Here is a 27,315-nt window from a genome sequence, read left to right on the forward strand (position 1 = left end):
AAGGCCTCAGCTTCTCCCAAGGTCCTGGCCTTGGACTTTAGTAGCTTTTGTTGAGTGCTGTAATTATTCAGCTGAAGGCAGATTTGGCAGACTGAGTACAAGTGCTTATAATTTCCCAGAATGCATCAGTAGCACTTCGTGAGCTGAACAGATGAAATGCTTCTCTTCAATTTCTTCATACTTTTTTAGCTATTTTTCAAAACTATTTGAAGGAAGTTTTATTCAGATAATGTTTGCATTAGGTTTTTCTTTTATTACTACTATTTTTGTGTGAGAGGAAAGAAGATGCATTTCAAACATGATGGATTTTACAAATTACAAACACTGTATAAACTTCAAGCCGAAAGAAATGGAGAACCTGATTTTACCCTAACTGTCCTGGCAGGAATGCAACATGTTTGAGTTGGATGCCTGTTTTTCCATCCCTTCTGAATTTTTTTGAAGTTGTTTATTTCTGCCATTGACCCTCCCGACATTCAGACCCAGCTCTCCTGCACATTTATAGGCTGTTTATTTCAGCAGTTTTTACCTGTATCTGATGGAAAATTATACATAGGGGTTCATTTCTAGGGAGAGAGAATTGAAAAGCAGGGAAGTTGTGTTAAAATTTGTTAATCTTTGGTTATTAATCTTTGGTTAGAGCACACTTGAAATACTCAGCACAGTTCTGGTCTCCATGTTCGTCATAGAGTTGATTTTCCAGGCAACTTTTTTTGGTGGAAACATTGAACTTTATTTACAAGGCAGTGGCAGCAGCTATATGTGTGCTTCTAACTCAATGGGTGGGATCTTCCAGTCCCGCCGCAAGTCAATGGACTTATGGCTGGGGCTCCACCTCGCCCACGGCGGGTCCCACCTGCGACGGGGCCAGAAAATCCCAGCCTATAACTAGAGAAGAACTCGCTCCTAGAGGTTCCCGCGCTGCTAACTCATTGGTTTACACAGATTATGTGATCTCACAACAGAGGATTATTCTTAAAGCTACAGTCATACGTTTATCAGAACAATAATTACTACATTGCTCCTCCTTTAACTTTTCTTGTGCATTTTGCATTTACAAGGATATTTATCTCATGACACTACAATATTTACACAAGTCATGAAATTACAAGTTCAGTCTTTCAGGGGGTTTCCTGATCTGTGTGGAACGTCCTAGCTCCACGACTTCCAATTCTTTGACAGGAACCACATTCTTTGGAACCGCATTAACATCAGGTACCTTATTAGGCACAGGCAGTTCAGTGTCACCCACTCCGTCAGAGACATCGGGCATGTCTATCCTTGGTTGAACAACTTCAACAGGAACCACCGGTTCAACAGTGATTACAGGTGGAACATCATTTTGTTGGGGTATCTCTCTTCTTCTTAAATGGTCCTGTCACAGAGCTTACTTTACCAGGTAACTACTTTGATCCTCCACCGAAATTCTTTACATTTACTGCTTCTCCAACAGTAAATTGTCGCTCATGATTATGCAAATCGTGAGTCGCTTTTTGGTTCCCTTGACTTTTCTCCACCTGCCCCTCCAAATTGGGAAGTATCAGGCTTAGTCTTGTTCGAAGATGGTGCCTCATCAGTAATTCTGCAGGCGTTATATCTGTCATAGCGTGGGGGGTTGTTCTGTAGCGAAATAGGAAGTGAGCAAGTTTAGTTTCCAACGATTCACCTGTTAACTTTTACGTTCCCGCCTTTTAATGTCTTTTTGGAACCTTCTTCCTTTTTGTTTTCTTCTTTCTACCACAGAGTTTAGTCTTGGACTTCTTTTTGACTTCTCTGTCGGCCAGACTTCTCTCAAGTGAAATCTCAACTTGTTTTAGTAGAGTAGTTGAGCTACCCATGATTTAATTATCCACTCGCATCTTGGAAAGTTCTACGACTTTTGCTTTCAAAGCCTCGTTAGCTTTTTTCAGCTGATTCTTCAGCACTCCTGTCTCCTTCACGTACCTGTTGGCTTCCTCCTGGAACCTTGAACATTGCTGCATCTTCTCTGCCAACTGGTTCTTCAGTTTGTTCAGAGTGACATTAAATTTTTCCTATTTCTCTTCGTAATTTTCCAGAGGTGCAAACTTTGACCTGAGGGATCCTTGTAGTGTGTGAAGGTCTTTCAAAAGATTTTCCTTTTCTTTGCGAAACTCACTCGCTTTGTCATGAATTCTGTCATTCAGCAGAGTCTCCTTGAGTTTCTTCAGCTGTTCTTCCATATCATTGTTTAAGAGAGCCTTCAAATCTTCAGGTTGCTGAATGACTACACACTCCATTTTCATCCAGTTGCGGTCCTTGGGCTCTCCAGGCTCTTTCTGAATTACTTGCCTTGTTCCTTTTCCAACTCAGGAACTCTTCCTGCCTCTTTTTGAAATCTCACTGGCCAATCAAGGTTAATTTCCTTCAACCAATTTCGACCTAGAAGGCTTGGTCCTCTGCCTTCTAATACCATCACTGGTAATTGTGCTGTTTGGCATCTATAATAAATATGTACTCGGCTGATACCTTTTACTTGGATTTCTTCACCTGTGTACATTTTCAACTTGACAGAGGTTTGTTCCAAATTTAATTGTTGAACACCTTTATTTAAATATCTGAAAGTGTCTTCTCCTATGACAGTGGTAGAAGCATCCTTGTCTATTTCCATTTTTAAGTGTTTACCATTCACTTGCAATATGACAGTAATTGCCTCTGTCTTCCTAGCTTTCATGTTAAGGAATAAATGTCAGAATTGATTGTTTCTGGCTCTTCCACACTATATACTTCATTGGACTTCATTTGTTGCCTGGAAGCCTGTTTTAATCTCGCTTTGTAAAGTTTCAATATGTGCCCACCTTTGTGACAAATATAACACTCCACCTTTTTAAATTGCCAATCGTTAGGAGTGTGATTGTTTCCATGTCGATTAAAAATTAACTTTCAAATTTGCTGTTAAGCTGATGCCTCTAAATTTTCAGTTAGCGGGGGCTGTTTTCTGTTTCACGGCAGAATGCTGGCTTTTCGCATCACTTTCGGCTGACCATTCCCGCCCAACTAGGAAAATTACGCCATTTTGCACACCTTGAATTGCTTGTGAACTCCTTACAGTGCTTTCCATTGCAATCGCTATTTCTAACGTTTTCTTAAAATCAAGATCCATTTCAGCCAGCAATCTTTGCTGAATAGTATCCTCCTGCTCGCCACATACCAAACAATCCTTGAGCATATCATTCAGGGTTTCACCAAAATCTCTCCCTCCTGTTGTTTTAATTTTGCCACATAGATAGCAATGGACTCCCCCAGGAATCTATTCCGTGAATTGAACCTGAACCTCTGCATTGTGACTGAGGGCTTGGGTTGAAAATGTCCCTTAACGAGAACTAGTAACTTACTGAAGGTCTTTGAATCAGGGGCACTGGGGTCATCAAGCTTCAAATTAAACTGTAGATTTTGTTCTCACAAATACGCAGGAGAATTGCTCTCCTCTTTTCCTCCTCTTTGATTTTGTTGCCTTGAAAGTAGAACGCAAGACGTTCTATACATTGAGACCAGTTGTCTGTGGCTGGCTCAAAAGGATCGATTCTGCCAAACTGTGGCATCTCGGATGGCTATATCTTCCTTTTTTATTATCTTAGATACTCACAATTGTTGGGCGAGGGACAACACCGGATCTGATCCCATACTCATCACTAGTTTTTTATAGAATTGATTTTCCAAGCAACTTTTCTTGATGGGCACATTAAACTTTATTTACAAGACAGCAGCAGCATATATGTGTGCATCTAACTCTATAACTAAAGAAGAACTCTCTCCTGAAGGTTCCCCATGCTATTAACTCATTGGTTTACACAGATCATGTGATCTTAGAACACAGGATTATTCTTAATGCTACAGTCCTAAGTTTATCAGGACTATAATTACTACAATATTTTAAAAAGAATATAGAATTGGCGAAGATACTAAAAATATTCACAAGGATAACATCAGAACTACAAATTTATAACTGTCAGGAAAGACTGAGTGGTTTGGGGAAAAGGGAAGGCTGAGGGGAAGACCTAATAGAGGCCTTCAAGATAATGAAAGGGTTTGATAGGGTTTAAGTGGAGAACATGTTTCAACATGTGGGGCATATCAAAACTAGAGGTCATAAATATAGGACAGTCATTAATAGATCCAACAGGAAATTCAGGAGAAACCTTTTTACCCAGAGTGGTAAGAATGTGGAACTTGCCACCATGTGTTGTAGTTGAGACAAACAGCATAGATGTATTTAAGGGGAGGCAAATGAGAGAGAAAGTAATTGAAGGGTGTACTGATAGGGTGAGGTAAAATGGAGTAGAGGGAAGCTTGTGTGGCACCACGTGCAAAGTGAGCCAAGTGCAAATTGATATAGGGTACATAAAATTAGATGAAAACGTTGCTCAAGGGGAGAGGTGGGTTCTGGTTTGTTGGGCACTGACACCAGTACTGGGGAAAGTAGGAGCTGTACCGTTGGGATGGTCTACACCTGAACTGCTGGGACCCTGTTTTAGCAAGCCGCATAACTAGAGGGTTTTAAATTGAATAATGGGGAGTAAGGGATCAAATTTGGGAAGATATGGTAAATCAAAGTGTAGAGACAAGACAAGAGAGAAAGATATTAATGCAGGAAATGATAAACAGACCATGATAGGAAGGGACAGGGAGAACAAGCCTAAGAGTAAATCAGTAGATAAAGCTAGAGGTCACAAAAATAATAAAGGACTAAACTAAAGGCTCTGTATCCGAATACACATAGCATTCAAAACAAAACCAATGAACCAAGAGCACATAGAGAAATAAATAAGTACGATCTGATAGCCATTACAGAGACATGGTTGCAGGATGACAAAGATTGGGACCTGAATATTGAAGGGTACATGGCATTGAGGAAGGACAGGAAGCTAGGAAAAGGTGGAGGGGTGGCTCTGTTAATTAATGATGGTACTAGCACATTAGAGAGGGAAAATCTAAGTTCAGGAAACCAGGATATAGTAACGGATGAGAAATGATAAAGGCAAGAAATCACTTGTGGGAGTGCTGTACAGATCCCCTTACAGGAACTATACATTAAGATGGAGTAGAGAGGAAGAGATAATGAGGGCTTGTCAGAAAGGTGTGATGATAATCATGGGGAGTTTTAATCTGCATATAGACTAAGAAAATCAGATGGGCAAAAGTAGCCTAGGTAGGGAATTCGTATACTGTTTTTGGGAGAGTTTCTTAGAACAGCATGCTCTGGCACCAACCAGAGAGCAGGTTTTACTGGACCTGGTATTGTGTAACGAAATAGGATTAACTAATGACCTCATGGTGAAGGCTTCCCTAGGTAACAGCGATAATAATATGATTGAATTTTACATTCAGTTTAAGGGAGAGAAGATTGGGTCCAAGACGAGTATTTTAAACTTAAATACGGGCAATTATGAGGACATGAAACTATTTAGCTAAACTGAACTGTCAAATTAGGTTAAGGAATAGGTCAACAGAGATGCAGTGGGGGACATTTAAGGGGATATTTCATAGTACACAGAATAGATACATTCCAATGAGAGAGAAAAATTTCAAGGGGAGAACCCACCATCCGTGGTTAACTTAAAAAAAAATAAAGATAGTATCAAACTTAAAGGAAAGCATATGATTGAGCAAAGATGGGTGGAAGGTCAGAAGATTGGGCAGAATATAAAAAACAGCAAAGAATGACCAAAAGATTGATAAGGAAAGAAAAATTAGAGTATGACAGAAAGCTAGCTAGAAATATAAAGACAGATAATAAGAATTCATGTAGATATTTAAAAAAGAAAAGAGTTTACAAAGTGAGCATTGGTCCTATGGAAAGTGAGTTTGGGGAATTAATAATGGGAAATAAGGATATGTCAGATGAATTGAACCGGCATTTTCCATTGATTTTCACTGTAGAGGATATGAGTAACATCCCAGATATAGCTGTAAATCAGGAAGGGAGGGAAGAACTCGGGGAAAATTACAATCACTGGGGAAGTGGTATTGAGAAACATTTTGGAGCTGTGGGCTGACAAGTCCCTGGATCCTGATGGACTTCATCTTGGGGTCTTAAAAGAAGTGGCTAATGAGACAGGTGATGCGTTAGTTTTAATCTTCCAAAATTCCCTCGATTTGAGGAAGGTTCCATTCGATTGGAAAATAGTGAACATAACTCCTTTATTCAAAAAGGGAGGAAAACAGAAAGCAGCAAACTACAGGCCAGTTAGCTTAATATCTGTCATATGGAAAATGTTTGATACTATTATTGAAAACTTTATAGCAGGACTTTTGGAAAAATTTAGGGTAATCGGGCAGAGTCTACATTGTTTTATGAAAGGGAAATCACGTTTAACCAATTTATTGGCGTTCTTTGAAGCAGTAACATATGTTGTGGCTAAAAGGGAACCAGTGGATATACTGTATTTAAATTTCCAAAAGGAATTTGATAAGGTGCCACATCAATCGTTATTGCGAAAAATAAAAGCTCGTGGAGTAGGGATTAACATATTGGCAGGGAAACAAGATTGTCAAGTTAGCACGAAACAGTGGGTAGACATAAATGGCTATTTTTCAGGTTGGCAAGATGTAACGAGCGGTGTGCCACAGGGATCAGTGCTGGGGCCTCAACTGTTTGCAATTTATATAAACAGCTTGGATGAAGGGACCAAAGATATGGTTGCTACATTTGCTGATGACAGAAAGATAGGTAAGATAGTAAAATGTGAAGAGGACACAAGGAGGCTACAAAGGGATATAGATAGGGTAAGTGAGTGGGCAAAGACCTCGCAAATGGAGTATAATGTGGAAAAGAAGGAAATTGTCTATTTTGGCAGGAAAAATAAAAAAGCACGTCCTGAAAATGGTGAGAGATTGCAGACCTCTGAGATGCAGAGGGTTCTAGGGTTCTGAGTGCATGAATCGCAAAAGGCTGATATGCAGGTAAAGCAAGTAATTAGGGAAGCTAATTGAATGTGATCATTTACTATGAGGGGATTTGAATACAAAGGTAGAGGTTATGCTTCAGTTGTACAAGTCATTTGGTGAGACCACATCTGTAGTATTGTGTACAGTGTTGGTTTCTTTATTTAAGGAAAGATGTAAATGTGTTGGAAGCAGTTCAGAGAATGTTTACTAAATTAATACCTGGATTTGGCATGTTGCCTTTGAGAAAAGGTTGGACAGGCTAGGCTTGTTTCCACTGGAGTTTAGAAGAGTAGCAGGTGCCTTGATTAAAACATATAAAATTTTGAGGGGTCTTGACAATGTCAATGTGAAGAGGATGTTTCCTCTTTGTGGAAGAATCTAGAACTAGCGACCATTGTTTAAAAGTAAGGGGCCATCCAATTAGACAGAGATGAGGAGAAATCTTTTCTCTGAGTATAGTGAGTTTTTGGAACTCTCTTCCTCAAAAGGTGGTGGAGGCAGTCTTTGAATATTTTTAAGGCAGAGATAGATAGATTCCTGATGAGCAAGGGGTAAAAGGTTATCAGGGATAGGTGGGAATGTGGAGCTGAGATTATAATCAGACCAGCCTTGATCTAATTGAATGGCGGAGCAGGCTCGAAGGGCTGAGTGGCCTACTCCTGCTTCTAATTCAGATGTTCGTATGTTATGAACACCGGCATTGATCCATTGGGCCAAATGGCCTTTTTCTGTGCTGTAGACTCAATGTAATCTGAAAATCCAAGGCATAATTATCCTCCCTTTACGTATCTTTACACAGAAATCTATCATCTATATTTCATCATATACAGGTTCCAATAGTTTTGTTTCAAACTTTTGCATTGAATATTCCTGCACACCAGTGATATTCTGCACTCAGTTCTATTTGAAAATACTTTAACAAAGTCAACTTTTGGCCCAGCCAGGAACTCTTTCACTTCCGGCTGGGCAATCATTACTCACACCACTCATAAACTGATGTGAGCAAAGATTACCTGGGAAAATCAGCTCATGGGTTGGGGAAAAACATTGACTGACGGGTTAATGGTCATCTTAACTGCACCTGAAACCCTGATGCAGTTCACATAGAGGTGTTCTCAATTTGGAAAAGGACTGTGCTCCATCCCTTGAGGATACTAGTTTCAGGTGTCTCATCTGTTTACATATTTGCTCTCTTCTTCCAGGATGACAATGACCAGGATCACTCAGATGGCGACGACCTGGTGGAATCACAGAAGAGGCAGGTATGGATCATGCACTCTGTAGTAGAAGGCTATCGTAAAAAGCTGCCACTGCTTTGTTTGGGTGAGGCGTCTGAGGTCTTTGTGCTCTGTAGGGAGAAGCCTGTGTGTATTAAACATCCCTCATTTTTCATGTCTGGTTGTGTTACTGGAGCTAATGATCTACGGTCATGATTTCAAATCCCACCACAGCAGCTGGGGAATTTAAATGTATTTAATTATATAAATCTCGAATAAAATGTTAGTATCAGTAATGGTGACTGTAAAATGCTCGATTGTTATAAAATCCCATCTAGTTGATTGATGTCCTTTAGGGAAGGAAATCTGCTCTCCTTACTCGTCCTGGCCTCTATGTGATTCTAGATCCACAGCAATGTGATTAACTGCCCTCTGAAATGGCTTAGAAAACTATTTTGTTTTTTCAAACTGATAGAAATCCAATGAGAATAAAACCAGACAGGCCACCTGAAGTACCAAACACGACGAAGGCACAAGCCCAGTCGACCCTGCAAAATTCTCCTTATTAACATCTGGGGATTCGTGCTAATATTGGCAGATCTATCCCACAGATTAATCAAACAACAACCTGACATAGTCATACTCAACGAATCACATCTTTCAGCCTTTATTCCAGGCTCCTCCATCGCCATCCCAGAGTATTTTCTGTCCCATCAGCCGGACAGACCCACAGAGGACCCATACAGTGGTATACAATTGGGAGGGAATGGCCCTGGGGGTCCTTAACATTGATTTCAGACTCCATGAAGTCTCGGCATTAGGTCAAACATGGGCAAGGAAAACTCCTGGTGACCACTTAACATCCTGCCCCTCAGCTAATTAATCAGTAGTCCTTCAGGATGAACATCACTTGGAAGAGGCAGTGAATGTAGAAAAGACACAGAATGTACTCTGGGTGGGAGACTTATCATAAGACGTAGGAGCAGAAGTAGGCCATTCGGCCTTTCAAGTCTGCTCCGCCGTTCGATGAGATCATGGCTGATCTGATAATCCTCAACTCCACTTTCCTGCCTTTTCCCCTTAACCCTTGATTCCCTTACTGATTAAAAATCTGTCTATTTCAGTATTGAATATACTTAATGACCCAGCCTCTATAGCCCTCTGCGGCAAAGAATTCCACAAATTCACTACCCTCTTCAAGAAATTCCCCCTCATCTCTGTTTTAAATGGGCAACCCCTTACACTGAGATTATGTCCTCTGGTCCTGGACTGTACGACAAGGGGAAACAACCTCTCAGCATTTACTCTGTCAAGCCCAACCTACTGAACCTCTCCTCATAAGAAAATCCTTCCAAACCGGGATTAACCTAGTGAACTTTCTCTGGACTGCCTCCAATGCCAGCATATCTTTCCTTAGATAAGGAGACCAAAACTGTTCACAGTATTCTAGGTGTGGTCTAACCGATGCCTTGTATAGTTTTAGCAAGACTTCCCTATTTTTATACTCCATTCCTTTTCAAATAAAGGCCAACATTCCATTTGCCTTCCCTATTACCTGCTGAACTTGTATGCTAGCTTTTCGTGATTCATACATGAGGACCCCCAAATCCCTCTGAGCTGCAGCTGTCTTTAGTATTTCTTCATTTAAATAATATTCAGCTCCTCTATTCTTCCGGCCAAAGTGCATAACTTCACATTTTTCCATATCATATTCCATCTGCCAAGTTTTGCCCATTCGCTTAACCTATCTATATCCCTCTGTAGACTCTGTGTCATCCTCACCGCTTGCCTTCCCACCTATTTTTGTATCATCTACAAACTTGGCAATAATACATTCACTTCCCACATCCAAATCATTAATATATATTGTTACAGGTTGCCATCCTGAAAATGCGCCCCTTATCCCAACACTCTGTCTTCTATTAGTTAGCCAATTATCTATGCTTGCTAATATACTACCCCCAACACCATGGGCTCTTATCTTATTAAGTAGCCTTATATGCGGTTCCTTATCAAATGCCTTTTGGAAATCCAAATATATTACATCTACTGGTTTCCCTTTATCTATCCTGCTTACCTCCTCATTCTAATAAATTTGTCAGGCATGATTTCCCCTTCATGAACTGACTCTGCTTGATTACGTTATGCACTTCTAAATGCTTTAATAATTTATAACAGACACAACATTTTCCCAATGACGGATGTTAAGATAACTGGCCTATAGTTACCTGTTTTTTTTGTCTCCCTCCCTTTTGAATAAGGGTGTTACATAGGCAGTTTTCCAATTCCCTGGGACTTTTCCAGAATCTAAGGATTCTTGGAAGATTACTTCCAGTGCATCCACTATCTCTGTAGCTACTTCCTTTAACACTTTAGTATCCTAGGATGCAACCCATCAGGTCCAGGGAACTTATCGGCATTTAGCCCCATTAGTTTCCCTAGTGTTTTTTCTCTAGTGATAGTTATTGTACTTATTTCCTCCCCCCCCCCCGCACCACACCCTTTTGCCCTTTGATTATTTAGCATTTTTGGAATGCTATTAGTGTCTTCTACCATGAAGACTGATGCAAAGTATTTATTCAACTCCTCATTATCAGATCCAAAATAACCTGATCCCTGGTTGGATCCACAACATTTCGTTCTAGGAATCTGCTCGTGGTTACCTCTGCCAATTTGATTTTCCCAGCCTACATGAAGATTAGAGTTACCTATGATTAATGTACTGCCTATTTCTGGTTCACCATTATTATTTCCCCAGCCTCATTCTCTAAGGGGCCTATGTTCGCTTTGGCCTCTCTCTTCCTTTTTATACATTTAAAGAAGCTCTCACTGTCCATTTATATATTACATTCTAGTTTAGGCTCAAAGTTTATTTTTCCCTCTTTATTATATTTTTGTCATCTTTTGTTGGTTTTTAAAACTTTCCCAATCCTCTGGCTTACCAATAATCTTTACCACATTGTATTTTTTTTTTCAATTTGATGCTATCCTTAACTTCCTTGGTTAACCATGGTTGATTTATCCCCTTCCTAGAATCCTCCTTTCTCACTGGGATATATCTTTGTTGTGAATCATGAGCTACTTTCTTAAACATCTGCCATTGTTCATCAACCGTCTTTTCTGCTAAACTCCTTTCCCAGTCCACCCCAGCCAACTCTACCCTCATTCCTTTGTAACTACCCTTATTTAAATTGTTTCCGACCCAAATTTCTCACTCTCAAACTGAATGCAAAATTCTACCATATTATGGTCACTGTTTCCTAGGGGATCTTTTACTCTGAGATCATTTATCAGACCTACCTCATTACACATTATCAGATCCAAAATAACCTGATCCCTGGTTGGATCCACAACATTTCGTTCTAGGAATCTGCTCGTGGTTACCTCTGCCAATTTGATTTTCCCAGCCTACATGAAGATTAGAGTTACCTATGATTAATGTACTGCCTTTTTTACATGCCTTAATTATCTCCTGATTTATTCTCTGTCCTACAGTATAACTACTATTAGGGGGCCTATAGAATACTCCCGCCAGTGTCTTTCTTCCCCTTGTTATTTCTTACCTCGCCCATATGGATTCTACATCTTCCGATCCAAGATCATTTCTTGCTATTGCACTTATTCTATCTCTTACTACCAAAGCTACCCCACCACCCTTTCCTTCCTGCCTGTCCTTTCGAAAAGTCTCATATAGCTGAATATTTAGTTCGCAGCTTTAATCTCCTTGTAACCATGTCTCCGTAATGGTTATAAGATCATACCCATTAACCTCCATTTGTGCCATTCATTCACTTATTTTGTTCCAAATACTTTAAAGTCCATCTCCAAGTTTTTTTTTATGTTCATCACCAAGTGTGGCTCAGACAGCATGACTGACTGAGCTGGCAAAGTCCTGAAGGATATATCTGCCAGCAGGTGGTTAGGGAATCAATACGAGGGAAAAACCTGCTTGACCTTGTCCTCAGCAATCTACCTGTCACAGATGCATCTGTCCATGACGGTATGGGTATGAATGCCTGCTGCACAGTCCTTATAGCAATGAAGCTCTGTATTCATATTAAGGACACAGTCCATTGTGTCATGTGGCACTACCACCCTGCGAAATGGGATAGATTCAGAACAGATCTAGTTGCTCAAAACTGGACACCGTCTTGGCCCTCAGTACCCGTGGCATTATATCCAACCACAACCTGTAACCTCATTGCCTGGCATATCCACCACCACTTACCATCAAACCATGGGACCAACCCTGATTCAATGAGAAGTGAATGCTAGGAGAAGTGCCAGCCATATTTGAAAATGAGGTGCCAACCTGCAACACAGAACAATATTCATGTGAAACCACATATTATAGACAGAACTCAGTGATCTCACAACTATTGGATCAGATCAAAGCTCTGCAGTCCTGCCACATCCAGTGATGAATGGTGGTGGACAATTAAATAACTAATAGGAGAAGGAGACACCATGAATATCCCCATTCTCAATGATGGGAGAGCCAGCACATCAGTGAAAAGACAAGGATGTAGCATTGCAACCATCTTCAGCCAGAAATGCTGAGTGAATGATCCATCTTGGCCTCCTCCTGAGGTCGCCAGCATCACAGATGCCTGTCTTCAGCCAATTTGATTCATCCCACGCGATATGAAAAATGACTTTTTATTTAGAACAAAGCCTCGACAACATCTTGGCTGTACTGCTGGAGACTTTATTCAGAACTAGCTGTTCCCTAGCCAAGTTGTTCCAGTACAGTTACAACACTGACATCTATCTGACAAAATTGAGTATTGTCCAATTAAGTGCTGTCCACTAAAGGAAGGCCAAATCGAATCTTGCCAATTACTGTTTCATCTGTCTAATCTCAAACATCAGCTAAATGACGGAAGATGTCATTAGCAGTGTACTCAAATGATACTCGATCACCTGCACACCAATGATCAGTTTGGGTTCTGTGAGGGCAGCTTGGCTCCAGTCCTCATTACAGCTTTGGTCCAAATGTGGACAAAAGAACTGAACTCCTTGGGTGATGTGAGAGTGATTTGCTCCTTGCTTGACACCAAGGCAGTATTTGACCGAGTGTGGCATCAAGGAGCCCGAATAAAACTGGAATCAGTGGGAATCGGGAAAACTCCCCATTGTCTGACTATCTTGTACAAAGGAAGATGGTTTTGGTTGTTGGAGGTTAATCATGTCAGTTCCAGGGTATCACTGCAGGAGTTCCTTAGGTAGTGTCCAAGACCCAAACATCTTTAACTGCTTCATCAATGATTCTCTCCATCATCAGGGCAGAAATGGAGGTGCTTACTGATGCACGCTGATGATTACACAGTGTTCAGTTCTATTCACAACTCCTCAAATAATGAAGCTGCATGCAACAAGATCTGGACAACTTTCAGCCCTGGGCTGATAATTGGCTGATAATATTTATGATCTTAGAGCCCATCCCCACTCTGCATCCCAATGCAAATATACATTTGTTTTGGTTAAAATGCCCCTCCAGCCTTTTCTTTCTGCGTTTTGTGTACGCTGACTCCACACTAGATAAGATCCATTCTTACAATGAATCAGCATGGAGCAAGGATCCAGATTAGCTGTAACAACATAACTTGATATTTAAAATAACCCCAAGCATCTTCATGGACGCATTAGGAGAAACAGATCCCAAGCCAAAGATATAGATATTTGGAGGTGGCTGAAATCTTGAGTAAAGATATGGATTTGAAAGTGTGTATTATAGGAGTACAGAGTGGTGGACAGATTTAGCAAGTGGATTCCAAAATGGTGGGCCTAGGTGGCCATCAATGCTAGGGCAAAGGGAAGAGAAAATATGCATAAGGTTGGAATCACAGGAACAGGGAGTATTGATGGGGGGGGTGAGGTGGAATGAGTGAGTGGTGATTGATGTTGGGACGGCGGGACAGGTTTGAGGAGGTTATAGAAAAGGAAAGAGACAACTATAGAGAGATTTAAACATGGATGAAAATTTTCAATTTGTGACACGTTGGACCAGGAACTTATATGAGGATGTTGGGTGGGTGAGGGGTGGTAGAGGGTAAAAACAGAGAATGCAGGAAACACTCAGTAGGTTGGGCAGCATCTGTGGAGAGAGAAACGGTGTTATTATTAACTCTGAACAGCCTGACTTGCTGCTCATCTCCAACATTTTCTGTTTTTATTTCGGATTTCATTTCCAGCATTTGCGGTATTTTGCTTTCATATTGTAATTTGGGTGGGGGTTAACGGTAGTTGCAGGGTGCAAGGTTTGCTACAGGTTAGAATGCAGACATCGGTTTTGAATGAGTTGAGGTTTATGGAGGTGAGGCAGGAGAGCATTGGAATAATCAAGTCAGAAAGTTAGATAGGCCTGAATGAGAATTTAAATGACAGATGGGCCAGATCAAGAATGGAGGCAGAAAATGTTGCAGTGGGAATAAGCAACTTTTGTTACAAATGGCCTTGGCTAAGGGTGTGATAAGAGTGTTGCAAGAAGGAATAGGTTCTTAAAAGTGCCTGAAATTAGACCACCCTGGTAACATGAGAGATGCTTGTCCCATAAATTCACAAGGGGTTTTTATGTGTCTGTTTATAAATGCGTTGTTTCTTTCTCGCAATTATTTTCAGTGTTTTATTTATTCCTGATTTTGGTCTCAAAGTGCCTTTCTTTTCTTTTACAGACTGATTATCTAACCAGGTAAGGATTCTGTCTCCTCCATTTCTCTCCCTATCTTAGCCTAGATTGATTCTGTCCTCACCTAACACCAACCGATTTCCTTTTAGCAGAGGTCACTGGCTCATTTTTCCCTTCCCAAGTGCAGGTACACAGATTAACTATAGAATCTCAGCCTCTGCATTGGATAAGATTGTTACCTCATTACAGACTCTGATTGTACAGGATGGGCAAATGTGGACTGGATAGCCTCGTTCTTCATTATCTTGTGACAGGTTCTCCTCGGTCTGTATGGTTCAGGGTCACACTGGATGATATATTTATCACTGAGCCTTCAGGAGCCCTTCTGTAGTGTCTGAAATGGTGGAGCTTTAAACATCTCCATGTCTGTGACTAGTAGTCCTTATATCACATTTAATGAGGGAAAGCCCCACAGAAATCTCAGTTGAAGCCTTGAGTTCAGCTGGCTTCCTAAACGGTGAGGGTTTGTACATGGTTGAACCCTGATGAGAGGTTCAGCTAGAATGGAACTCTTGTTGAGACCGTAGTTTTTTTAATACAGAGGAACTGCAGCAGGCTCTGAATCAGATGATTGCTTTCAAGAGGTGAAAATAGCAAATAGAAAGAACAGTCAAGTCCATAATCTGATCATGGGCTTGAAAGTTCTTTCAGAATTGGTTTGAGAATCTAGCATGTGCTGCAAGTACTGATGGATTATGGGATTGAGATTGATGGTGTAAATGGCAGTAAAAGTGGTGGTGTTTTAGAAGGCCTGTGTTAGTAGGAAATATGTAGAGTTCTAAAGTTTGCGGATGGAATTGGAGCATCTTGTGCTTTGTCCACCTTGCTGCAACAAGTTGCTTGCATTGGCAAAGTTGGAAGCACTGCTATTGCACTTTGTACCTGGTGACTGTACCCACTATCATTTGGGAGTGGCCTCCACAGGCATGAAAGTTGGGTTGAAAAAGTGCAGTTTAAAAGTTGCTGCTTGATTTCTGTCTGTGTTGCCTTCACTTACAGGGGAGATATCACAGGAAGCAGCCAAAGGAATCTGTCAAACAAAGAAGTGACTTTGTGTCTGGATACTGGCCTGCATTCTACTCAAGAAGGTCAGGCAGAGGTTGAGACCAATAAGAGAGGCTACAGAAAGGTAAATTTGGAACTCTGACCAGATTTTCATTCAAGATCTAATGTTTATACCCCTTCATGTCCTTGTCCTTTCTTATATCTGTAAAGTCCTGCGTCTTAATAGACCCTTCCAGAACTCTTTATTCCTTTGACTGGTGATGTAATGCCATAGGAACCGATAGTTAGAGTGCCGTGGGTTGCAGCTCTTCAACCAGAGACCATCGTCGTGTCTGCATTCTGCCTGGTAGACATATAGCCTTCCTCTCGCTGCTGACCACTCCAGCAGCAGCCTTTTGTCTCTTTGAGACCTCTCCCCCCTCTCTCTTTTTCTGTCCAAATAGAGACCAAAAGTCTATCCACAGTCAGCACTTCTGCTATTGCCTTTGTTTTCAGGTGCGAAATATGGCACGTACACTCCTATAACGCCTGACATGCTCCCCCCTCACCCCAGCACCATGGTAACACAGGCTTGTTTGGCAGAGCTCATATCAAATCATATGACTGTCCTCATTCTTCCATTTTACCTTGAAGTAAAGAAACAGTCCAAAACATAATCATCTTGTAAAGCCTCACTCTTCATTCAACCAGGTTTGATCCCCAACTTTAAACTAGATACTGGAGCAAGTGCAATGGTTTTATCAGACAATGAACTGTGGTTACCAACGCATTGTCTGCAGCCAACAAAAACTATCTATTGGCCCAGGAGGTATCGAACTAAAAGTTAAGGTGGAGAAGATGTTTCTGATCAGAAATATTGCTAGAAAAGTAATGAAGGCCTCATCTCTGTCTTCTCTAACAGCTGTACGAAGAGCTTCAAAGAAAAAATATCCAATTACGAGACCAGCTGCAGGAGGTGCAGATGCAGATCACACAGACAAAGCTGGAGTTAGAGAAGGCCACGCAGGTATGTTGAATTAGAACAGTCTGTACAGAATGCAGCCCTTGGTAGAGTTAACTGTTAAGAATCAGTGGGATTAATGCAGTGTTAATTAGATCAGGATAAGACTGGAGAATGTTGTACCCACAGCATAGAGCTCCAGAATTAGTGGTGATGGTCTTGCACCAACGTTTGCATTAGCTGCCCTCACAGTTTTGATGTTTCTTGTGCAAGCACACAAGTTTCTATTTCACTACGAGTTATGTCCAACCCTTTTCATTTGAAGGGAATTTGTAGGGAGGAATACAGCAGGTAATATAAATAACATAATTCATTTGAATTTCTTCCTCATCTGGAAGGATGACCTCTTTGTTCAAGAAACTGCATTCACCTGCTTAACCATCCATCCCCAGGCAGCCCAGACTGCAACATCCTCCGAAGGCTTTCCTCATTTAGAAATAGCGCAACTTCTTCGATCACCTCCCATAACTTAGCTGTTTATGTGTGTGAACACATAGTACAAATTTTGTATTCCCTTCAAATGGAAAGGGTTGGACATAACTCGTAGTGAAACAGAAACTTGTGTGCTTGCACAAGAAACATCAAAACTGTGAGGACAGCTAAAGGATAACTGCAAACATTGGTGCAAGCCATCACCACTAATTCTGGAGCTCTATGCTGTGGGTATGACATTCTCCAGTCTCACCCTGTTCTAATTAACGTTGCATTAATTCCTTCCTCCAATATATTGTTATGGTCTATCTCCATTCATGGACTGAATGTGTTTGTTTCTTTACTGTCCTAGTCAGTATGTTTTGTATGGAACAAGGTGTGTCTTTTCTTACTCTTGGAGTGCGTATTCCAAGTAAATAATCCAGCAGCAAGCTTCCATGAGTTTAAAATAAAGGCTATTATTCTCTCACACTTATCTCAAATTAACACAATGTTACACCTAGGCACACATGACACAGATAAAGACAGTGCACTTTCACAAATTAGTTAATTCAGTATCTGATTTATGATCCCCAGTCTCCCAAGTGGCATGCCTGTGGCTTCTTGAATGGATTCAATGATCTAGAGTTGAAGTGAGGGTCTTGTAAAGCGAAGGGTTAACAGCAACTTGCAAAGTTTCCTGTCATCAAATATCTAGGAGGATGGTTCTCAGGTTAAGTACTTCAGCTGCTTGATTATTTGCCCAGACCCAACCACTCTGGAGGATGATGATAGAGCATGGTGAGAGTTACAGCCCATGTAGTGAGGAGCAGGAAGTAAACTGGAGGGAAAGCCTCATGCTGTTCCAGAATTTCTGCCATTCAGCAATTGCCCCTACAAGAAAGTTGTTTCGTGAGCACCATCGGTTCACAGAGATCTTTACAAGTGTGCAAAGAACTATGTAAAACCTGACAGCTGCAATGGAGGAACCTATTGCGTGTGCCTGTGAAGTGCTTTGACTACATCACAGAATTACAGTCTAATCTGGAATTTGTGGAATCTCTAGGGTTTAAGAGGACTTAAGGTACTATCAGAGTGATGTAACCACTACCTTGGAGATATTGGGCTACAATTCCCTTGAGCCAGTCTCATCTGATTCCAATACTGGGAGATAGTTTGGACAGCATCTTGATGCAGAGTTTCTGCATGGATATGGCAGGAGGTTCTTATCAGGGATTCCTCATCCTTGGCCCATAACCGTTCCATTCAGTGGGGGCCACACAGTTTTCAAAATCGGCAACACCAGTGGTGCCTGTTGTTACATGGACAATTACCCTTCTGAGGGAGGTAACAAGCACAGGAGTCCTTAAAGAAAGCCAGCAGGAAGCCACCTTAACACCCTGAAAGGGAAGTAGGATAACTATTAAGAGATCCTTATCATTCATTGTCACCAAGGGGAAGCACTGGAAAAATGAAATCCCCCAGTGCACACAAAAGTAGAAAGGGCCTATAGGCTTTAGAGTTTAGAGGAATGAAAAATGATCTCATTGAAACATATAAGGTTCTGAGAGAGCTTGACAGATACTGAAAGGCTGTTTTTCATGGCTGGAGAGTCAATAACAGGCTTATCCAACTCATGGCCCATGGGCCGGGTTGTGGCCCTTGAAGCCTCTGAACTCGGCCCACAAAACTTGTTGGACATTCAACTGAGTTGCATTTGAAAATACTGTAAAGCTGATCATCCAAACACAGGCTGATTTATCTCAAATTTGCTGCTGATAGGCTCAGCAAATACAGAGAGAAACCAGTCTGTGATTGGACGAGCAGAAAAGAGTGGCAAGGCAAGTTCCAGGGTCCAGAGCATGAGACAGCTGGAGCAGTGGGGGCAAGGCAAGCTGGACTGGTGGGTGCAAGGCAGCTGGAGTGGGGGGGGTGGCGGGGGGGGGGCATTGTTGGGGGGTGGGGGTTGAGGGAAGAATGTGTCCAAAGTTTTGTTCACTCCCAGCATCAGGATTCTCATTCACCCTCACCCACACACACCAGTATGCACTCTCATCCACTTTCACAGTAGGTGAGGGTGAGTGAGTGAACACCCTGAGACTGGGAATGAGCCAAGCAAGCACACTGTCGCCCTATCACACTCTAATACTCATCATTATTTATTCCTCATTGTTTTTGTTGTTCAGCAAGTTGTTTCTTTTCATACCTCAGGTATAGTTTTGAATTTCATGTTTAATGTTATGCCAAACCTTATCTTTCCAAAATTTGCTCATCAGCCCCTTAAGTCAGAAAAATTTTGTCCCCCCACGTGAAAAGGTTGGACAAGCTTGACCTAGAGCTAGGAGGCATAGTCTCAGGATAAGGGGACAGCCTGAGATGAGGAGAAATCTCTTTGCTCTGAGGATTGTGAATCTTTGGAATTCTCTACCCCAGAGAGCTGTGGTGCACAGTTATTGTATATACTCAAGGCTGAGATCAATAGATTTTTGGTACTGAAGGGATCAAGGATATGGGATCGAATGGAAATTGCAGTTGAGGTCAAAGATCAATTGTGGTCTTGTTAAATGGCGGAGCAGTCTTGAGGGGCCATAGGGCCTACTCCTGCCCCTATTTCTTATGTTCTTAAACTAATTTTCTGATCAATAAATATGGCACATTTGTCTTTCAACTTGGTGTTGGTTTCATTTAAACCTATGACTGACTATGAAATATAGTGTGGCATCACAGTTTGGATGGTTCCGGTATGAAAGTTCACAGGAAGCTCTGTTCTGCTGATGGGGAATCGGCTGAGGAACTTGCAAATTTAAATGAATTGTTCTTTAGCTATCATTGGTGATTTCTCAAGCGTACTTAGTTGGAACTGGAAGATCCACAGGCTGTGCCTCATGGGTGGAATTTTATGACCCCATCGCGGTGGGGGCAGGGCCACAAAATGCAGCCAGGCATTCAAAAATCCATTGACTGGTGTAAAATTCCACCCAATGTCTCTATCCTCTTTGGTCCTATCATAATCTTCCCCAGACAGTCAAGTCATGCAGAAAATGACCATTACTGTAGAGAGCTTTTTGGACAGTCCAGGAGCACTCCTTCTTAGACTCCTGGAAAAGGTTGGATTGATTGAGCAGACCAGTAGTGTGTTTTATTCAGCTCCGAGCACAGGTACATGACTCATTATATTTTCTCTGAGTTGCTGCCCTGGGATAATACATTGGTGTCTTCAGCCAGGGATCACAAGCTGTCCTTGGTTGCCCTGGATCGTTCCATCCAGCTATCCAGGGCCAAACCACTTGGAAGAAAGAACAAAATACCATGCGTGCTAGAAATTTGAAATAAGGACAGAAAATGCTGGAAATACTTAGCAGGTTCAGTAGCAGCTGTGGAGAGAGAACATTCAAGTTTCAGGTTGACGACATTTCATCAAAACACTGATACACCCAATTCTGATGAAAATTCAATAAACTGAAATATTAACTTTGTTTTTCACTCCATGGATGCTGCCTAACCTGCTGAATATTTTCAGCATTTTCCATTTCTGTTTTTAACCCTGAAATAAGAATGGGCCTAGTGCATACTGAAGTAGAATGGTGCATTGTGGCAGAATCCAGGGTACCTAGTGTCCACCTACATGACCCAGTTCTGATAGCCACAAGAAACTTGTGTGATAATGACTGCAATATTTCCTTTTCAAATAAGCAATGGCGTTGTTGAAATGAGTCCATATAGGTGAAATATAGCACTTTTAGGAATCTACCACTTTGGAGGAAAAAAAAACCTTTTAGGTATCAGCCATAACTCACTTGGTAGCATTCTCACCTCCGAACCAGGAAGATATGGGTTCAAGTCCCACTCTAGAGAGTTAAGTGCAATCTAGGCTGCCAATCCTGTGCAGAGTTGCACATTCAGAGGTGCTGTCTTTCCGACGACATGTTAAGCTCAGGTCCTGCCTGCCAACTCAACTAAAAAGATCCCACAGTGCTAATTGCGGAAGAAAGGAGGTGTTCTGCTCGTTGTCTTGGACAATATTTGTTCTTCAACTGAATCACTAAAACAGGTTATCTGGTCACCATCGCATTGGCGTTTGTGGGACCTTCCTACATTACAATAGTTACTCTATGTCAGAACTGCTTAATTGGCTTCGGGATGTCCTGAGGTCATGAAAGGCGCTTTATAAGTAGAAGGCTTTCTTTTTCACTTTTTGGTGATGTTTGTCTTCCTTTGGACAAGTTATGAAGGCAAAAAATGCCCCATTCACATGGTAGGTATAGTAGTGCTCTTTGTGTACAAGCTGTAAGGCAAGCAGATTTGGTGAAGGCCCCTGCCATTGTTTTTCTCCCTTGTGCACCCAATCCATGCATGTTATATCAGCTAGAGAATGGAATTATACTGGCAACACACTCTCTGTCCTCACTCCCCCTCATCACCCATTAAATAGAGATGACTCTGCTCTCATACTCACTATTTGCAACATGACATTTTTTGATCTGTCTATTTCTGTTTTGGTTTGTTAGATGCAAGAAAGATTTGCAGACAGGACTGCCCATCTGGAGATGGAGAAGAAAGTGAGTACAGGATCTCCAAATTAATTCTGGGAATGGGTGCAGAGCACAAATAATTCTGAGAATGGGCACATGGTGATAGATAATATTGACATTTAGTAATTCTGGGAACAATACAGAGTTTGAGGTAATGCTAGGAATAAGAATAGAAAAACAAAAGCAAAATACTATGAATGTTGAAAACCTGAAATTAAAACAAAATGCTGGAAATACTCTGCAGGTCTGGCAGCATCTGTGGAGAGAGAGGAACAGAGTTAACATTTCAGGTCAGGACTATTACATGAGAATAGAAAATGTTGTTTGTGAATCTGTTTCAAACCACATTTGAACTGGACCAGCCATATAAATATTGTGGCCACAAGTGCAGGTCAGAGGCTGGGAATTCTGTGGTAAGTAACTCACCTTCTGACTCCCCAAAACCTGTCCACCATCAACAAGGCACAAGTCAGGAGTGTGATGGAATAATCTCCACTTACCTGGATGAGTGCAGCTCCAACAACACTCAAGAAGCTCAACACCATCCCGGACAAAGCAACCCGCTTGATCAGCCTTAAACATTCACTCTCCCCACCACCAGCCCACAGTGGCAGCCGTTTGTATCATCTACGAGGCACACTGCAGCAACTCACCACGGCTCCTTCAACAGCACCTTCCAAACCCGCAACTCTACCACATCGAAGGACAAAGACAGCAGGCACTTGGGAACACCAGCACCTGCAAGTGTCACACCAAGTCACACACCATCCTTCATTATATCTTCATTCCTTCATTGTAGCCAGCTCAAAATCCTGGGACTTCTCCCTAACAGCACTGTGGGTATACCTACACCCCATATACGCAGCAGTTCAAGAAGGTGACTCAACACCAAGGGCAATTAGGGGGATGGACAACAAATGCTGACTTTGCCAATGACACTCAAGCCAAGAACGAATGGAAAAAGACAGTCAGGCTGAAAGCGCCTCTCTGCTGAAGAATTTCAGGTAAAAAGATACTGGCAGAGGTCACCCTATATTGAGACAAGCCAAGAAGCTGCTTATTGTTTATAGCCTCTGGGGACACATCAAAGTTGGCTCATTAGCCATTTTAACTCCTCTGAGGGGCTTTTAAACTTTGGTGAATGCAGAACCATTAGATTCTTCTAAAACATTTTTGTGGACAGAAATGGTTAAAAGGTTCTGAAACAAAGATTATAGCTGATATTAAAGGTAAAATGATATAGATGAAGGGATAGAGCAGGAAGGATGTGGATACTTTTTTAGATTAGCAAGATATAATGAATGGTGTACCTCATTCTCAAATCATCAGTCAAGTGATGGAGGGTGTCACCAACAGTGCTACCAAGCGGCGCTTGCTTAGCAAGAACCTGCTCACTGATGCTCAGTTTGGGTTCCGCCAGGGTCACTCAGCTTCTGACCTCATAACAGCCTTGGTTCAAACATGGACAAAAGAGCTGAACTCCAGAGGTAAAGTGAGAGTAACTAACCTTGACATCAAGGCAGCATTTGACCGAGTATGGCATCAAGAAGCCCTAGCAAAACTGGAGTCAGTGGGAATCGGGGGAATCTCTCCACTGGTTGGAACCATACCTAGCACGAAGGAAGATGGTTGTGATTTTTGGAGGTCAGTCATCTCAGCTCCAGGGCATCACTGCAGGTGTTCCTCAGGGTAGTGTCACAGGCCCAATCATCTTTAGGTGCTTCATCAATGACCTTCCATCATAAGGTCAGAAGTGAGGATTTTCACTGATGATTGCAATGTTCAGCACCATTCGCGACTCCTCCAATTCTGAAGCAGTCCATGTCCAAATGTAGCAAGACCTGGACAATATTCAGGTTTGGGCTGACAAGTGGCAAGTTACATTCACACCACACAAGTGCCTGACAATGACCATCTCCAACAAGAGAGCATCTAACTATTGCCCCTTGACATTCAATGCATTACCATCGCTGAATCCTCCACTGTCAACATCCTGGGGTTATCATTGACCAGAAACTGAATTGGACTAGCCAAAATAATACTGTGGCTACAAAAGCAGGTCAGGGGCTAGGAATCCTGCAGCAAGTAACTCACCTGATTCCCCAAAACCTGTCCACCATCTATAAGGCACAAGTCAGGAGTGTGATGGAATACTCTCCACTTACCTGGATGAATGCAGCTCCAGTAACACTCAAGAAGCTTGACACCATCCAGGACAAAGCAGCCCACTTGATTGGCACCCCTTTCCCAAACATTCACTCCCTCCACCAGTGACAAACAGTGGCAGCAGTGTGTTCAGTCTACAAGTTGCACTGCAGAAGCTCACCAAGGCTGCTTAGGCAGCACCTTCCAAACCCACAACCACTACCATCTAGAAAGGCAAGGGCAGCGGATACATGGGAACACTACCACCTGGAAGTTCTCATCCAAGTCACTCACCACCCTGACTTGGAAATATATCACCGTTCCTTCACTGTTGCTGGGTCAAATCCTGGAACTCCCTCCTTAATTGCACTGAAGGTGTACCTACACCACATGGACTGCAGCAGGTCAAGAATGCAGCTCACCACCACCACTTCAAAGGCAATTAGGGATGGGCAATAAATCCTGGCCCAGCCAACGATGCCCACATCCCGTAAATGAATAAAAAAAACATAAGTGATTTGGGCATGGGAATAATATTTAAACTTACAAATTACTCTAAATTAGGAGACATGGCAAACTACAATAAAAAATGCAGGAGGGCATAAATAGGTGAGAAGGTAGGTAGTAAATCTAGTTCAACAAAGAGAGATTTAAGAGAATAAATATATCCTGAATGATAACATTTTCAGAATGGAGATACAGAATGATGTACACTTGGAGATCTTTCAAAGTTGGAGAATAAATAGAAAACGTCATCAAGAGCGAGAAATGGGATTATGTTATTTTTCTTTATTTCATGGGATGTGGTTATCGCTGGCAAGGCCAGCATTTGTTGCCCATCCCTAGTTGCCCTGGAACTGAATGGTTTGCTAGGCCACTGCAGAGGGTAGTTCAATGTCAGCCACATTCTGTGGATCTGGAGTCACATGTAGGCCTTCCCTAAAGAACATTCGTGAACCAGATGGGTTTTTACATCATCATTACTGATGCTAGCTTTTCAATTCCATTTTGAGTTGTGGCATAGTGGTATTGTCACTGACTGGTATTCCAGTGATCCAGGGTAACGCTCTGGGGACCCGGGTTAGAATCCCACCACGGCAGATGGCGAAATTTAAATTCAATAAAAATCTGGAAATCTGATGATGACCTTGAAACCGTTGCAGATTGTCATAAAAACCCATCTGGTTCATTAATGCCCTTTAGGGGAGGAAATCTGCCATCCTTACCTGGTCTGGCCTATGTGTGACTTCAGACCCACAGCAATATGATTCTTAAAATTGCCCTCTGAACAAGGACACCTAGGGATGGGCAACAAAAACTGCCTAACAACATCCCATGAACAAATAAATTTAAAAAATATATAATTGAATTTAAATTCCACCAGCTGTCATGATGAATTTTGAACCTGTGTCCCCACAGGATTAGCCTGGGCCTCTGGATTATTAATCCATTGACATTACCACTATGCCACTGTCTCTTCCCAATTTATATATTGAGGATCTAAGTTTAAAAGCAAGAAATTGATGTTGAATTTGTACAAGAAATTTGATAAGGTCACAGTTAATTGTCATGTACTGGAGTTTTTTGAGGAGGTAACCAAGAAGCTTGATAAGAGCAATACTGCTGATGCGCTGTATATGGATTTTCAAAAGGTTTTGTTACAGTGCCCCACAACAGACTTGTGAGCAAAATTCTATGTCATGGAACAAAAGGGAAAGTAGGCACTTGGATAAGAAATTGGCTGAGTGTCAGGAAACAGAGAGTAGTGATAAATGGCTGTTTTTCAGATTGGAGGAAGGTTTGTGGTGGCATTCCCCAGGGGCCAGGGTTGGGACCCTTGCTCTTCCTGATATATATTAATGACCTAGACAATGGTGTGCAGGGCATGATTTTAAAATTTGCAGATGATACGAAGATTGGAAACACCGTCAACTGTGATGAGGATTGTTGTGAACTTCAAAAGGACATAGATATGTTTGCGGATTGAGCGGAGAAGTGGCAGGTGAAGTCCAATGCAGAGAAGCATGAGGTGATTCATTTTGGCTGGAAGAATATGGAGATACTGTACAAAATAAAGGGAGCAACTCTAAAGGAGGTGCAGGAACAGAGAGACCTTAGTGTGTATGTATATAAGTCATTGAAGATGGCAGGGCATGTTGAGAGAGCAGTTAATAAAGCTTATGGTAACTTAGGCTTTATTGATAGGAGTGTTAATTACAAGAGTAAGGAGTTCATGTTGAATTTGTATAAGACACTAGTTAGTGTCATCTGGACTACTGTGTCCAGTTCTGGCACCATACTTGAGGAAGGATGTGAAGGCATTGGAGAGAGTACAGAGGAGATTCACAAGAATGATTCTAGGAATAAAGAACTGTGGCTATGAAGATAGATTGGAGAGGTTGGGACATTTTTCCTTGGAGAAAAGAAGGTTGAGAGGAGACTTGATAGGGGCATTCAAGATCCTGAGGGGTACAGACAGGGTAAATGGTGAGAAACTGTTCCCACTCAAGACAGCATCAAAAACTAGAGGGCACAGATTCAAAATAATCAGCAAAAGGAGTAATAGTGATTGTGAGGAAATTTTTTTTCATCCAGAGGGTGGTTGGAGTCTGGAATGAACTTCCTGAGAAGATGGTGGAGGCAGGTTCGATTGAGGTATTTAAAAGGGAATTGGATTGCTATCTGAAAAGAAAGAATGTGCAAGGTTATGTTGATAAGGCAGAGGAGTGGAATTAGGTAGAATGCTCTTTTGGAGAACCAATGCAGACTTGATGGACCGAATGGCCGCCTTGTGCACTGTAAAGATTGTGAGATTCTGTGTAATATGTGCAGTTCTGGGCATCCTGCTATAGAAAGGAGTTATAGAAAAAGAACAACAAGGATTCACCTCAATAATAATCGAAAGAGGTGTTTTGTTCTGAAGAAAGTTGAAGATATTCAGCCTTTTTCGGTGGAAAACCTGTTAGGTGGACCTATTATAGCTTTTCAAAATGATCAAAGTTTTTGAGAGGACAAATTGTGATAGATCTTTCCCATTGGTTGGTACGGATAGGTTTAGATTAAGGCTTATCAGTAGATGATTGAAGGGAGATATTAAATATGCAATACTTTACCACAAGACAGTCAAGACAGAAACTGGCAGGTAATTTAAAAGGAAATTGGATAAATATTTGAAAGGAACAATATATAGATTTTATGGTGCAAGGGCATAAGTAATTCTAATTGAAGAGCTAAGACCACACAAAGACACAGTGAGCTTGAACAGCCTTTATTTTACAATACTACATATTGACTCTGTGCTATTCATGCCTCTATATTGATTCAGACTTCTTTTAACAGGAGCGGAAAGCTTTAGAAAGAAGAATTTCAGAACTGGAGGAGGAATTAAAGGTTTGAGGTTTTTTTTCCTGT

General features: G+C 41.6%; 1 protein-coding gene across 2 annotated transcripts in view; it reads left to right on the plus strand.

Annotated features, from left to right (window-relative positions):
- Positions 1-27,315, plus strand: part of zmp:0000001167 (protein phosphatase 1 regulatory subunit 12A) — a 188,428-nt gene that overhangs the window by 157,759 nt on the left and 3,354 nt on the right. For both annotated transcript variants that reach the window (XM_041198067.1, XM_041198068.1), the window contains 6 exons: positions 8,109-8,168; positions 14,798-14,814; positions 15,811-15,940; positions 16,718-16,822; positions 21,736-21,786; positions 27,244-27,294. In XM_041198067.1, the coding sequence (XP_041054001.1) occupies positions 8,109-8,168; positions 14,798-14,814; positions 15,811-15,940; positions 16,718-16,822; positions 21,736-21,786; positions 27,244-27,294 (414 nt within the window). The remainder of the gene's footprint in view (positions 1-8,108; positions 8,169-14,797; positions 14,815-15,810; positions 15,941-16,717; positions 16,823-21,735; positions 21,787-27,243; positions 27,295-27,315) is intronic.

The sequence above is a fragment of the Carcharodon carcharias genome, chromosome 10 (assembly GCF_017639515.1).
Source record: "Carcharodon carcharias isolate sCarCar2 chromosome 10, sCarCar2.pri, whole genome shotgun sequence".
In the NCBI taxonomy this organism is placed as follows: Eukaryota; Metazoa; Chordata; class Chondrichthyes; order Lamniformes; family Lamnidae; genus Carcharodon; species Carcharodon carcharias.